Here is a 16,551-nt window from a genome sequence, read left to right on the forward strand (position 1 = left end):
CATCCATCTTCCCATCAATTTTAACCATCTTCCCTGTCCCTGCTGAAGAAAAGCAGGCCCAAACCATGATGCTGCCACCACCATGTTTGACAGTGGGGATGGTGTGTTCAGGGTGATGAGCTGTGTTGCTTTTACGCCAAACATAACGTTTTGCATTGTTGCCAAAAGGTTCAATTTTGGTTTCATCTGACCAGAGCACCTTCTTCCACATGTTTGGTGTGTCTCCCAGGTGGCTTGTGGCAAACTTTAAACAACACTTTTTATGGATATCTTTAAGAAATGGCTTTCTTCTTGCCACTCTTCCATAAAGGCCAGATTTGTGCAATATACGACTGATTGTTGTCCTATGGACAGAGTCTCCCACCTCAGCTGTAGATCTCTGCAGTTCATCCAGAGTGATCATGGGCCTCTTGGCTGCATCTCTGATCAGTCTTCTCCTTGTATGAGCTGAAAGTTTAGAGGGACGGCCAGGTCTTGGTAGATTTGCAGTGGTCTGATACTCCTTCCATTTCAATATTATCACTTGCACAGTGCTCCTTGGGATGTTTAAAGCTTGGGAAATCTTTTTGTTTCCAAATCCGGCTTTAAACTTCTTCACAACACTATCTCAGACCTGCCTGGTGTGTTCCTTGTTCTTCATGATGCTCTCTGCGCTTTTAACGGACCTCTGAGACTATCACAGTGCAGGTGCATTTATATGGAGACTTGATTACACACAGGTGGATTGTATTTATCATCATTAGTCATTTAGGTCAACATTGGATCATTCAGAGATCCTCACTGAACTTCTGGAGAGAGTTTGCTGCACTGAAAGTAAAGGGGCTGAATAATTTTGCACGCCCCAATTTTTCAGTTTTTGATTTGTTAAAAAAGTTTGAAATATCCAATACATGTCGTTCCACTTCATGATTGTGTCCCACTTGTTGTTGATTCTTCACAAAAAAATACAGTTTTATATCTTTATGTTTGAAGCCTGAAATGTGGCAAAAGGTTGCAAAGTTCAAGGGGGCCGAATACTTTCGCAAGGCACTGTATGTGATATCAATAGACAGGTATATTTTCTGGGTGATTTGACAGGCTGCTCACTCAAGGAAAAGTTTCAAACTGTAGCTAGTGCCTGCAACCTGGTTCAGGTTATCAATCAACCTACCAAGGTAGTTACAAACAGCACAGGAATGAAATCAACAACATGTATTGATCATATCTTTACTAATGCTGCAGAAATGTGTTTGAAAACAGTATCCAAATCCATCAGATGCAGTGATCACAATATAGTAGGCATATGTAGAAAAACCAAAGTTCCAAAGTCTGGGCCTAATAGAGTGTATAAGAGGTGTTGTTGATGTAAAGAATATTTGTTGGTCCGTGGTGTGTAATGAGGAGCAACCAGATGCTGCACTTAACACATTTATGAAATTGCTTATCTCAGTTACTAATAAGCATGCATCCATGAACTAAATTACTGTAAATAAATGTTAAATCCCTGTGAATTGATGAGGAATTGAAAAACTGTTTGGTTGAGAGCGATGAAGCAAAATAAATGGGAAATAGGTCTAGCTGTACAACCGATTGGCAAACGTACTGCAAATTGAGAAATCAAGTGATTAAACTCAATAAAAAGAATAAGAAACTACACTATAAAACAAAGATAAATGACAAAGAATGATAGTAAAACTTTGGAGTAACTTAAATTAAATTTTGGGCAAAAAGGCAAACTCTGCTCCATCATTCATTGAATCAGATGGCTCACTTATTACAAAACCCACTGATCTTGCCAAAGAAAAAATCATTAGTGTAGTTGGCAATATTAGCAAACTTAGGCATGACATGCCAGCAACAAACGTTGACACTACACATCCAAGTATATCTGACTAAATTATGAAAGACAAGCATTGTTTTTTGAATTCTGTAAAGTAAGTGTGGAAGAGGTGACATTTTTTGTTGTTGTCTATCAACAATGACATGCCACTGGGGTCTGACAAATTACTGAGGATAATTAGTGGATTATACTACCACTCCTATTTGCCATATCTTCAATCAGCCTGTTACCAGCAATTTGTAAACTTTCGGGAAAAATTATGTTTGACCAGATACAATGCTATTTCACAATAAACAAATTTACAGACTTTCAGCATGCTTATAGGGAAGGACATTCAACAAGCACAGCACTTACACAAATTACTTATTGAGATATTGATGATGAAAAGATTGTGGGGGCTGTTTTGTTAAACTTCAGTGCGGCTTTTGACATTATCGATCATAGTCTGTTGCTGGAAAAACGTATGTGTTATGGCTTTACACCCCCTACTATACTGTGGATAAAGAGTTACCCGTCTAACAGAACACAGAGGGTGTCGTTTAATTGGAAGTCTCTCCAACAAAACCCAGATAGCTGCCCTGGGGAATTCCTGAGTCTGTCTAGGTCCCTTACTTTTAAAATCTTTACTAACGACATGCCACTGGCTTTGCATAAAACCAGTGTGTCTATTGTATACGGCTGACTCAACACTTTGCACGTCAGCTAGCACAGCAACTGAAAGAATAAGTTAGTCCTAAATATTTCAAAAACTAAACGCATTGTATTTGGAACAAATCATTCACTAAACCTCAACTAAACATTGTAATGAATAACATGGTAATTGCTTGGAGTAACCTTGGATTGTAAACTGCCATGGTCAAAACATACTGATACAACAGTAGCTAGGATGGGGAGAAGTCTGTCCATAACAAAGCGCTGTTCTACATCCTTAACAGCACTATCAACAAGGCAGGTCCTACAGGTCCTAGTTCTGTCACACCTGGACTACTGTTCAGTCGTGTGGTCAGGTGCCACAAAGAGGGACTTGTGAAAATTGCAATTGGCTCAGAACAGGGCAGCAAGCCTGGCCCTTGGATATACACAGAGAGCTAACATTAATAATATGCATGTCAATCTCTCCTGGTTCAAAGTGGAGGAGAGATTGACTTCATTACTTGTATTTGTGAGAGGTATTGACATGTTGAATGCACCAAGCTGTCGGTTTGAACTACTTACACACAGCTCAGACACCCATGCATACTCCACAAGACATGCCACAAGAGGTCTCTTCACAGTCCACAAGTCCAGAACAGACTATGGGAGGCGCACAGTACTACATAGAGCCATGATTACATGGAACTCTATTCCACATCAAGTAACTCATGCAGGCAGTAAAATTAGATTTAAAAAACGGATTAAAAGAAATACACCATATGGACCAGCGGGGACTGTGAAGTAACACAAACATAGGCACAGACACATCCATACAAACACACGTACACATGGACTTTGTGTTGTGGATATGTGGTAGAGTAGGGGCCTGAGGGCACACACACTTATTAAAATGTTGTGAAATCTGTTGTGAATATATTGTAATGTTTAACTGTCTCAATTTTGCTGGACCCCAGGAAGAGTAGCTGCTGCCTTGACAACAGTTAAATGGGGAACCATAATAAATACAAATACAAGTAATGGGATGTCATCTCTGACTCTAACTGGCACTGGCTGCGGTGGTGTCATAACCCTGCTAGCTCGCTCTCACTGTGACTGGCTACTGCACTCAATGGTGTAAAGTCCTTAAGTAAAACGACTAAAGTACTACTTCAGTAGTTGTTGGGGCGATCAGTATTTTATTTTACTACAATCCTTCTTATATCAATAATTTACTTTTTACTCCATACATTTTCCCCGACACCCAAAAGTACTCATTAAATTTAGAATGCTTAGAAGGACAGGAAAATGGTCCAATTCACACGCTTATAAACAGAACATCCTTGGTCATCCCTACTGCTTCTGATCTAGCAGACTCACTAAACACATATGCTTCATTTGTAAATGAAGAGTGTTGGAGTGTGCCCCTGGCTTTCCATAAATTCAATAAATAAGAAAATGGTGCCATCGGATTTGCTTAATATAAGGAATTTCAAATCATTTGTACTTTTAATTCTAATAATTAAGTATATGTCATAGCAAATACTTTTAGACTTATTTAAGTAGTATTTTACTGGGTGACTTTCACTCATTTTATTTTACTCAAGTATGACAATTGGTTACTTTTTCCACCACTGACTGCACTAGACCCAGAGCAGAAAGGATAAACTAAAGGCCAAATCTACCCCTTTAACAACCAGTTTGAGGGATCCAGAATATTGGGCTGACACTGTACAATCATGTTCAACGCAGAAAGCAGAATGTCCATTAAAAGGCCTTTTCGTCCAGTTGGGAAGTAGGTTTAACCTAGGTCAGTGAAACTGGCCCAGTACACTACCCAGACCTGCACAATCAATCTTCCACACACTTCTACTTATTGCTCTCGGTATAATCTTAGTGCTATGTGTTTGGGCATGTCTGTCATAACCTGGAAGGATGGTGTGGGTGTTGCAGGTCACAGCACTATACAGAATAGGACCAGGAAGAAGAGGGGGAGGATGGAAAAAATTCCAGTTCACAGACCCAATGGCTGAGAATTACAGAATAGAACGAGGAAAGGGTGAGGAGGGGAAGAAGGAGAAAGAAAAGCAGAAGGAGGAGAAAGACATGGAGGAGGAAGGGAACATTCCAGCCGCAGCTGGACTGGCAGCAACATGGCTCTGTACAAACAGTTGACTTCATCTGACAAGCAGAAGCCATGTGTCACTCAGACAGACAGGAGCTCACATGTTCTCCACAATGACACCTTTGTGCTTCCATGACACCTAGGGCCTACTTGGTCAATACAAAAAAAGCAGGCATTTAATACAGAGAGCCAGGCTGGTTAATCTATAGCAAGGCTAGACAGGCCCGCAGCTGCGTAGGTGGTAAACGTCAAAGTGACTGGCGGAAACAGGGTGTGTAGACCTGTGAAAGAGGGCAGCAGAGGCTAACTCATATCTGTGTGGGTAAGTGAATCAGTGACTGAGTAGTGTACAATCTGGATTGCCACCAATAACTTGAAAGAGCCCACTTCCCTACGGTGATGCAGCGCAGTACTCAGCCACTTCATTTGATCACATTTGTTGCTGAGAATTCTCCGGCAAGCTAATAGCCTAACCACAGATCAAGAAACATTATGGTCTAAATGTTCGAATCCTGTTGATGCAGGATTATTTTGCTGTGACAATATACGTACAATTAGTACCGGTCCTTCACCTCAGTATACTGGTGCAAAACAAGCATGCTTTGCAGATCAGCAAACCAGAGCTAACAATAAACCAGAGCTAACAATAAACCAGAGCTAACCAGAGCCAACAATAAACCAGAGCTAACCAGAGCCAACAATAAACCAGAGCCAACAATAAACCAGAGCTAACCAGAGCCAACAATAAACCAGAGCTAACCAGAGCCAACAATAAACCAGAGCCAACAATAAACCAGAGCCAACAATAAACCAGAGCCAACAATAAACCAGAGCTAACCAGAGCCAACAATAAACCAGAGCTAACCAGAGCCAACAATAAACCAGAGCTAACCAGAGCCATCAATAAACCAGAGCTAACCAGAGCCATCAATAAACCAGAGCTAACCAGAGCCAACAATAAACCAGAGCTAACCAGAGCCAACAATAAACCAGAGCTAACCAGAGCCAACAATAAACCAGAGCTAACCAGAGCCAACAATAAACCAGAGCTAACCAGAGCTAACCAGAGCCAACAATAAACCAGAGCTAACCAGAGCCAACAATAAACCAGAGCTAACCAGAGCCAACAATAAACCAGAGCTAACCAGAGCCAACAATAAACCAGAGCTAACCAGAGCCAACAATAAACCAGAGCTAACCAGAGCCAACAATAAACCAGAGCTAACCAGAGCCAACAATAAACCAGAGCTAACCAGAGCCAACAATAAACCAGAGCTAACCAGAGCCAACAATAAACCAGAGCTAACCAGAGCCAACAATAAACCAGAGCTAACCAGAGCCAACAATAAACCAGAGCCAACAATAAACCAGAGCTAACCAGAGCCATCAATAAACCAGAGCTAACCAGAGCCATCAATAAACCAGAGCCATCAATAAACCAGAGCTAACCAGAGCCATCAATAAACCAGAGCTAACCAGAGCCATCAATAAACCAGAGCTAACCAGAGCCATCAATAAACCAGAGCTAACCAGAGCCATCAATAAACCAGAGCTAACCAGAGCCATCAATAAACCAGAGCTAACCAGAGCCATCAATAAACCAGAGCTAACCAGAGCTAACCATAAACCAGAGCTAACCATAAACCAGAGCTAACCATAAACCAGAGCTAACCAGAGCTATCAATAAACCAGAGCTAACAATAAACTAACAATAAACCAGAGCTAACAATAAACTAACAATAAACCAGAGCTATCAATAAACCAGAGCTAACAATAAACCAGTGCTAACCAGAGCTATCAATAAACCAGAGCTAACAATAAACCAGTGCTAACCAGAGCTATCAATAAACCAGAGCTAACAATAAACCAGTGCTAACCAGAGCTATCAATAAACCAGAGCCAACAATAAACCAGTGCTAACCAGAGCTATCAATAAACCAGAGCCAACAATAAACCAGTGCTAACCAGAGCTATCAATAAACCAGAGCTAACAATAAACCAGTGCTAACCAGAGCTATCAATAAACCAGAGCCAACAATAAACCAGTGCTAACCAGAGCTAACAATAAACCAGTGCTAACCAGAGCTATCAATAAACCAGAGCCAACAATAAACCAGAGCTAACCAGAGCCAACAATAAACCAGAGCTAACAATAAACCAGTGCTAACCAGAGCTAACAATAAACCAGTGCTAACCAGAGCTAACAATAAACCAAAGCTATCAATAAACCAGAGCTAACAATAAACCAGAGCTAACAATAAACCAGAGCTAACAATAAACCAGAGCTAACAATAAACCAGAGCTAACAATAAACCAGAGCCATAAATACATCTAGTTTCTTCTAGCTGGAATATCATCCGTTCTTTCTTGTTGAATAAATGTCACTTGCACTCATCTCTCTAGGACGATCGAACAAAGCGTGACACATGAAGGGTAGGGGGACAGGAAGTGAGGAGGCCCCAACCGGAGTGGATTTCTCTTTAATGCACGAAGCATTGTGCACATTCATTCATTCATTCATCTCAGCAGGGGGGACCCAATAACACATGAAATATAGGAGAGAGGAAGTAAGGGGACACCTACCTGAGTGGATTTGTCTTTCATGCATGAGGGGTAGTGCACATGGTGGTCGCGAGGCCACTGGCCAGTGAGATAGGGGCCGGTGATGGTACCCAGGGAGGAAGTCCGCCGGATGGCTCCTGAGTTACGCACCTGCTGCTGGGGTTTGGACCGCTCTACTGGAATGGGAGGGGGAGAGATATTTTAATTGAGGAGGCTCTCAGAAGGCTCTGCCTGACCAAGTCCAATACTTTGTGCTTATAATCTATTAACAACTGATCAGATTACTATGCCAATCCACCTTCACATTCTGTACTGTCAGAAGCAATCCTCACAATCTCTTTTCTAGATGCAATATATGAGGATGCAGACAGACGTCATGGTGTTGTTTTCAGAGACTGCAGGTTGACTTGGTTACCCTTGGAGCAGCCCAGCCTGTCCTCCCTCACTGTGAGGCAAAACCTGATAAAAATAACTCACATACCCAAGGATCTGGGTCAAGGGTTGTGTGTTTGTTCTAGCAACACTCTCTGGTGTAAGTGCGCGCGTGAGATAGAAGCAACAATATTTACACCCTCCTAACCCTGTGGCCTTGTATGGGGCTAGAATTTTCAAAAGCAAAAGGCTTCAACTCACAAGGTGCTAGCTAATATATTAGGCATTTAGCAAAGTTGACCAAACAGGCCAGGTTTCTAAGAACAACATTCCAGTATGAAATGAAACAGACTTGTGCTGTGTACCGTAACACCTCTGATTCATGGAGGACTTGATCTATGCTGAAGTCTCTCATAACTAGGAAGTATTGAGTAAATGTTGATATTTTTTTCCTGTGCTACAAAACCTCAATGTATGGCTATGATCGCAGGATTTGAGTGAAGCATTTGACGTTTTTCAAAAGACCCTAGGACAGCAGTGGTGTCCTTGAGTGTACTAGGTGGACTTAGGGCAGCGGGCCCCCTTACCCTGCCCCTGAGGTGACTGACAAGCCCTGTAGGCCTTAGTGGGATCAAAGCCCACTGACAAAGGCACTGGGCAGGGTCACCTGGGGCAAATCCACTGGATTACAGGTAAACACTACTACATTCTGAGAGAAGTAACAATAAGGCCTTGGCTGTGATCTGACACACTGTCAAGCAGCAGTTTGCTGACCTGACACAGCTGAGGTCTGAAGAAGAACGGGAAGTAAGAAAGAGGAAATAATATGCTGAGCTCTTTTTGAAAGATGCTGCTTGTGTTTCATCTCAGAAAGCTAAGTCAGCATGTCTGGCTTGAAGTCTTTTTCAGACTAAACACAACAAGCACTGAGAAGCTTTAGAATTGTTGCATTTTAAGACTAGGGCTGCAAAATGTATCTAATTCACATTCAAAAATCACAATATTGACGAGTAATATCCATTTCGCAAGAGACCCATATCACATGCAATATTTTGAAACTCCACTCAGCCATGTGCAAAGTCAGTTTTTATTATACCCAAATCTTAGAATACTATAGTACCGTTTCATATGATACAACCAAATTTCTCAGATCTAAAACAACCAGCTGACGCCTCTTATAAAATGTTTATGAAGAAGTCAGTTGTTTATACATGCTTAAATTCTTTAACAAACAGCAACTAATCGCTTGTACAGTGCATTCAGAAAGTATTCAGACCTTTTGTTACATTACAGCCTTATCCTAAAAATGGATTAAAAAGTTTTTCCCTCAATCTACACACAATACCCCATAATGACAAAGAAAAAACAGGTTTACAGAAAGAAAAAAAATTGCTGAAATATCACATTTCCATAAGTATTCAGACCCTTTACTCAGAACTTTGTTGAAGCACCTTTGGCAGCGATTACACCCTCCCTCAAGTCTTTTTAGGTATGACGCTACAAGCTTGGCACACCTGTATTTGGGGAGTTTCTCCCATTCTTCTCTGCAGATTCTCTCAAGCTCTGTCAGGTTGGATGGGGAGCATTGCTGCACAGCAATTTTCAGTTCTCTCCAGATATGTTCGATCGGGTTCAAGTCCAGGCTCTGGCTGGGCCACTCAAGGACATTCAGAGATGTGTCCCAAAGCTTCACCTGCTTGGCTGTGTGCCACAGTCTGAGGTCCTGAGCAGGTTTTCGTCAAAGGATCTCTCTGTACTTTCTCCATTCATCTTTCCCTCTATCTTGACTAGTCTCTCAGTCCCTGCCTCTGAACTTCCCCACAGCATGATGCTGCCCCCATAGAGATGATGCCAGGTTTCCTCCAGAATGCTTGGCATTCAGGCCAAAGAGTTCAATTTCAGTTTCATCAGACCAGAGAGTCCTTTAGGTGCCTTTTGGCAAAGTCATGTGCCTTTTACTGAGGAGTGGCTTCCTTTTGGCCACTCTACCATAAAGGCCTGATTGGTGGAGTGCTGCAAAGATGGTTGTCCTTCTGGAAGGTTCTCCCATCTCCACAGAGGAACTTGGAGCTCTGTCAGAGTGACCATCAGGTTCTTGGTCACCTCCCTGACCAAGGCCCTTATCCCCCGATTGCTCAGTTTGGCCAGCTCTCAGAAGAGTCTTGGTTAATTCCAAACTTCTTCAATTTAAGAATGATGGAGGCCACTGTGTTCTTGGTTTTCACTCTGACATCCACTGTGGGACCTTATATAGACAGGTGTGTGCCTTTCCAAATCATGTCCAGTCAATAGAATTTACCACAGGTTGACTCCAATCAAGTTGTAGAAACAAATCAAGGATGATCAATGCAAACAGGATGCACCGGAGCAAAATGTTGACGCTTATAGCAACAGGTCTGAATACTTACGCAACTAAGATTTGTTTCTCATTTTTTAAATACATTTTCAAAAACAATGTTGCTTTGTCATTATGGGGTATTGTGATGTCATTATGGGGTATTGTGATGTCATTATGGGGTATTGTGATGTCATTATGGGGTATTGTGATGTCATTATGGGGTATTGTGTGTAGATTGATGAGGGAAAAAATGCATTTAATCCATTTTAGAATAAGGCTGTAACGTAAGTAAATGTGGAGATAGGGAAGGGGTCCGAATACACTGCATGTGCCGGTCCAATAATGTCCACTTCACTTTTATGCACATATCACGTAGCAGCTGTAATCAGCCAGCTGTATCCACTACCGGCTATCACTCACATGCTTCTCATCTGCTACTCAAATCTATTTTTATTTGTCACGTGCGCCAAATACAACAGGATACATACAACCTTAAAGTGAAATGCTTACTTACAGTGCAAGAAAAATAAAATAAAAGGTATTAGGTGAACAATAGGTAAGTAAAGAAATAAAAACAACAGTAAAAAGACTGAAAAATAACAGTATAGAGGCTATATACAGGCACCAGTTAGTCAGGCTGATTGAGGTAGTATGTACATGGTTAAAGTGACTATGCATATATGATAAACAAAGAGTAGCAGTAGCATAAAAGAAGGGTTGGCAGGACACAAGGCAGATAGCCCGGGTAGCCAATGTGCGGGACACCGGTTAGTCGGGCTGATTGAGGTAGTATGTACATGAATGTATAGTTAAAGTGACTATGCATATATGATAAACAGAGAGTAGCAGCAGTGTAAAAGAGGGGTTGGGGGGGGGGGGGGGGCACACAATGCAAATTGTCCAGGTAGCCATTTGATTACTTGTTCAGGAGTCTTATGGCTTGGGGGTAAAAACTGTTGAGAAGCCTTTTGGTCCTTGACTTTGTGCTCCGGTACCGCTTGTCATGCGGTAGTAGAGAGAACAGTCTATAACTAGGGTGGCTGGGGTCATTGACAATTTTTATAGGGCCTTCTTCTGACACCGCCTGGAATAGAGGTCCTGGATGGCAGGAAGCTTAGCTCCAGTGATGTACTGGGCCGTACGCACGACCCTCTGTAGTGCCTTGTGGTCAGAGGCTGAGCAGTTGCCGTACCAGGCAGTGATGCAACCAGTCAGAATACACTTCCTGCACATCTATTCCTCCATCACTCACCTGCTTCTCTCCTTCTAGTCCTCCTGTACACCTATTCCCCCATCACTCACCTGCTTCTCTCCTTCTAGTCCTCCTGTACACCTATTCCCCTATCACTCACCTGCTTCTCTCCTTCTAGTCCTCCTGTACACCTATTCCCCCATCACTCACCTGCTTCTCTCCTTCTAGTCCTCCTGTACACCTATTCCTCCATCCCTCACCTGCTTCTCTCCTTCTAGTCCTCCTGTACACCTATTCCTCCATCCCTCACCTGCTTCTCTCCATCCACTCCTCATGCATACCTATTCCTATATCAGTTGTTAAATCAGAATTGAACCGTGATGGTGAGTGGAGATGCAGTCCCTGATGAGTCTTCTGTTACATTTTGTACATTTGATACATTGGAGCAGAGTTTGATACATTGTGTATTTCCTCACTGGTATACAAGCACAGGGCAGTCTGAGTACTGCGTGCAACAGGCATGTTTACAGCAAAGAAAACAACTTGTCTAACATTACAAAAATGTTGGTATCTTGACAACACTACTTCAAAGGGTTCTCCTATGTGGACAGCCGGTTCTAGATAGAGAATAAGGGTGCTAAGAGTGTAGGTCTTCCTCACACCAGCTCTACAGCCTCAGGCGGCTGTGTCTGTAATGGTTAGATAATTTACACTAGGATGTGACACACAGGAGATTATTGCTCATGATGAGGCTAGGTGGAACAGGTGTGGGCTCAAAATGGATCAGGTGTTCCACCGTTCCTCTTACGACCTAGTAAGTAGGGCTGGGTGGTATACCGTATTTTACTATATACACCGGTATTGATGCAGGAACCGGTTTGGGTTTTTACTTTACCTTCTATAACGGTTTGTTAAATGTGATATGCCGTGTGTAACATCCATTTGTATAGTTTACTCCCCTACTTGAGTCATCCCTCTCTGCTCTCTCTCCATGCCGCTTTCCACACAGACCTCGTCCCACCCCGTCACTCAAGGAGCGCATTTGTTGTTTCTTGACCACGAGACACTTGCGTTCAGTCTGCATGGTCAGTGCAGCACATGCAACGATGGTGATGACAACGATGTTGTTTCCACTTTGTGTGTGTGTGTGTGTGTGTAAACTAGGGGTCGACCGATTAATCGGAATGGACGATTAATTATGGCCGATTTCAAGTTTTCATAACCGATGCGGTGTGAAAAAGGACTATCGTTGCTCCAATGTGTACCTAACCATAAACATCAATGCCTTTCTTAAAATCAATACACAAGTATATATTTTTAAACCTGCATATTTAGCTGAAAGAAATCCAGGTTAGCAGGCAATATTAACCAGGTGAAATTGTGTCACTTCTCTTGCGTTAATTGCACGCAGAGTCAGGGTTTATGCAACAGTTTTGGCTGCCTAATTTGCCAGAATTGTATGTAATTATTACATAACATTGAAGGTTGTGCAATGTAACAGGAATATTTAGACTTATGGATGCCACCCGTTAGATAAAATACGGAACGGTTCCGTATTTCACTGAAAAAATAAACGTCTTTCGAGATGAGTTTCCGGATTCGACCATATTAATGACCTAAGGCTCGTATTTGTGTGTGTTATTATATTATAATTAAGTCTATGATTTGTTAGAGCAGTCTGACTGAGCAATGGTAGGCACTAGCAGGCTCGTGAGCATTCACTCAAACAGCACTTTCGTGCTTTTTGCCAGCAGCTCTTCCCTGTGCTTCAAGCACAGCCCTGTTTATGACTTCAAGCCCATCAACTCCCGAGATTAGGCTGGTGTAACCGATATGAAATGGCTAGCTAGTTAGCGGGGTGCGCGCTAATAGCGTTTCAAAAGTCACTCGCTCTGAGACTTGGAGTAGTTATTCCCCTTGCTCTGAATGGGTAACGCTGGTTCGAGCCCAGGTAGGAGCGAGGAGAGGGACGGAAGCTATACTGTTACACTGGCAATACTAAAGTGCCTATAAGAACATCCAATAGTCAAAGGTTAATGAAATACTAATGGTATAGAGGGAAATAGTCCTATAATTCCTATAATAACTACAACCTAAAACTTCTTACCTGGGAATATTCAAGCCTCATGTTAAAAGGAACCACCAGCTTTCATATGTTCTCATGTTCTTCTTCAACACTTTTTTTGCATTATTTAAACCAAATTGAACATGTTTCATTATTTATTGGAGGCTAAATTGATTTTATTGATGTATTATATTAAGTTAAAATAAGTGTTAATTCAGTATTGTTGTAATTGTCATTATTACAAATAAATAAAAATACATTGTAAAAAAAATTGGCCGATTAATCGGCATCTGCTTTTTTTTGGTCCTCCAATAAATCGGTATTGAAAAATCATAAATCGGTCGACCTCTAGTGTAAACATGAGTTTGTATGTGCCTCCTCATGCCTAGGCCTTTGCGTTACGTAGGCAGTCAATGACTAACAAACTGCACCAACAACCTTAGGGGAGTTCTTTCAGTCCAGCTCAGAGCAAGGTTTGACCTTTTCCAAAAAAGTGACATGGTATAGGGAAGAAAACGCTATACAGAACTTAGACATGTTACCAGAGAGAACCTAGAGCCTAGAGAGCTGAAAACATCTGTCACAGATACATGTTGTCTAAAACACTTCCTGTATTTTGTCATAGTTGGCAATACAAGCATTAATATCAACATTAGGGAACGAGAAAATCAAACAGGAGTTTGATAATATCTGATAAATCGGTAGGTAAATCCCTAACGCACAAGGGGGAGGGGGGCTGTAAAGAAATGGATATATATGCAAATGTCCTTCAAAGCTAGACAGTGTGACACGCTGTCACGTGGAAGGTTAGAAAACCAATGGCACTAGTCAGATAAAGACTAAACATATAAGCTGAACTCTTCAGGGGATCTTATCAAAATAAAGCCCAACGGTTACAGTCAGGTTTCACAAGGTTTGGCCTAGAAGTAGAGAATTTAATGAAGGAAAGAGCCAACCAGACTGAATGCTGCTCTCACGAAAGAAACGTAGTCAAATCTGTTTGGTTCCCATGCTTGGCCAACCTGTAGTCATTTTTAAAAATAATAGTTAAACAGTGCTGGAAAATGTAGAACACGATACTATATAAAATAGGCCAACTATAAGTAATCATTTAAAATAAAATACAGTGCTAATCAGGGCCTACAACTAATGAAGCCATGACAGTTACAAAGACTGTTCTAAGCCCAACATACTTTCTCCCCAGGCCACAGGCTAACACAAATGTCCATACCATAGCCTAACACACACATAAATGCACAGTGCAACCTTCCAGTTAACCCTAAGCTGCTGAACAATGGTGAGGCATGGACCAACTATGTATCAAATACGCACAAAATGATTTAGATGAAGGTGATCGATGGCAATTACCAGGGGAACAATGTTTGAAGGAACGCCTTACATATGGAACACCTATCCTAACAGGAACATGTCACAGGTTTAGGCCTAGGTTACATATGGAACACCTATCCTAACAGGAACATGTCACAGGTTTAGGCCTAGGTTACATATGGAACACCTATCCTAACAGGAACATGTCACAGGTTTAGGCCTAGGTTACATATGGAACACCTATCCTAACAGGAACATGTCACAGGTTTAGGCCTAGGTTACATATGGAACACCTATCCTAACAGGAACATGTCACAGGTTTAGGCCTAGGTTACATATGGAACACCTATCCTAACAGGAACATGTCACAGGTTTAGGCCTAGGTTACATATGGAACACCTATCCTAACAGGAACATGTCACAGGTTTAGGCCTAGGTTACATATGGAACACCTATCCTAACAGGAACATGTCACAGGTTTAGGCCTAGGTTACATATGGAACACCTATCCTAACAGGAACATGTCACAGGTTTAGGCCTAGGTTACATATGGAACACCTATCCTAACAGGAACATGTCACAGGTTTAGGCCTAGGTTACATATGGAACACCTATCCTAACAGGAACATGTCACAGGTTTAGGCCTAGGTTACATATGGAACACCTATCCTAACAGGAACATGTCACAGGTTTAGGCCTAGGTTACATATGGAACACCTATCCTAACAGGAACATGTCACAGGTTTAGGCCTAGGTTACATATGGAACACCTATCCTAACAGGAACATGTCACAGGTTTAGGCCTAGGTTACATATGGAACACCTATCCTAACAGGAACATGTCACAGGTTTAGGCCTAGGTTACATATGGAACACCTATCCTAACAGGAACATGTCACAGGTTTCGGCCTAGGTTACATATGGAACACCTATCCTAACAGGAACATGTCACAGGTTTAGGCCTAGGTTACATATGGAACACCTATCCTAACAGGAACATGTCACAGGTTTAGGCCTAGGTTACATATGGAACACCTATCCTAACAGGAACATGTCACAGGTTTAGGCCTAGGTTACATATGGAACACCTATCCTAACAGGAACATGTCACAGGTTTAGGCCTAGGTTACATATGGAACACCTATCCTAACAGGAACATGTCACAGGTTTAGGCCTAGGTTACATATGGAACACCTATCCTAACAGGAACATGTCACAGGTTTAGGCCTAGGTTACATATGGAACACCTATCCTAACAGGAACATGTCACAGGTTTAGGCCTAGGTTACATATGGAACACCTATCCTAACAGGAACATGTCACAGGTTTAGGCCTAGGTTACATATGGAACACCTATCCTAACAGGAACATGTCACAGGTTTCGGCCTAGGTTACATATGGAACACCTATCCTAACAGGAACATGTCACAGGTTTAGGCCTAGGTTACATATGGAACACCTATCCTAACAGGAACATGTCACAGGTTTCGGCCTAGGTTACATATGGAACACCTATCCTAACAGGAACATGTCACAGGTTTAGGCCTAGGTTACATATGTGACGGAAACAACAGCTAAACCATGCAATAACCAGGTCATTTAATAACCCTAATATGGTTATGGCCTCCATTTCTATAGCATATTGACTACAGCATGACCATTCACAGGTTCACATTATGTGACCACTAACATAATGTGACTAAAACAACAACTAATCTAAACATTGAATGATTCAATGAAACTGGCCAAGATAACTTTTGAAATAATGTTTTGATGATACTTGGAAATGATTGCCGATCTCTGGCCAATACATACAAACAAACTATAAAATCGGTGGCTCTGAATAAGAACTTCAGCTAAACTACTATTTTGGAAACAGAACTTCCTGCCTCTACATTGAGAGCGCCCATCATCATGCCCTCAAAATATAAAGAAAAACACATATTCCCACATTGGAACAATGCCCTGGGTGCATATGCTTTCCGACAATTTCAATGATTCCCTGCCAGACCAAAATGTCAAAACGTAAACAATGGAAAGAATAAGTTGAAATAGCCTAACATGTGTGTCTGGTCGCAGATACAAGCATCTCTAGCCAAGATGTAGGCTTAGCTTTGAT

General features: G+C 41.8%; 1 protein-coding gene across 4 annotated transcripts in view; it reads right to left on the bottom strand.

Moving 5' to 3' along the window:
- Positions 1-16,551, bottom strand: part of LOC109907365 (glucocorticoid-induced transcript 1 protein) — a 44,618-nt gene that overhangs the window by 23,827 nt on the left and 4,240 nt on the right. For 2 of the 4 annotated variants that reach the window (XM_031793399.1, XM_020505294.2), the window contains exon 2: positions 7,158-7,309. In XM_031793399.1, coding sequence (XP_031649259.1) covers positions 7,158-7,309 — 152 coding nt within the window. Of the gene's footprint in view, positions 1-7,157; positions 7,313-16,551 lie in introns of all 4 variants that reach the window. The other 2 variants (XM_020505293.2, XM_020505292.2) reach the window with 1 other exon arrangement.

Source organism: Oncorhynchus kisutch, linkage group LG17, assembly GCF_002021735.2.
Source record: "Oncorhynchus kisutch isolate 150728-3 linkage group LG17, Okis_V2, whole genome shotgun sequence".
Lineage (NCBI taxonomy): Eukaryota > Metazoa > Chordata > Actinopteri > Salmoniformes > Salmonidae > Oncorhynchus > Oncorhynchus kisutch.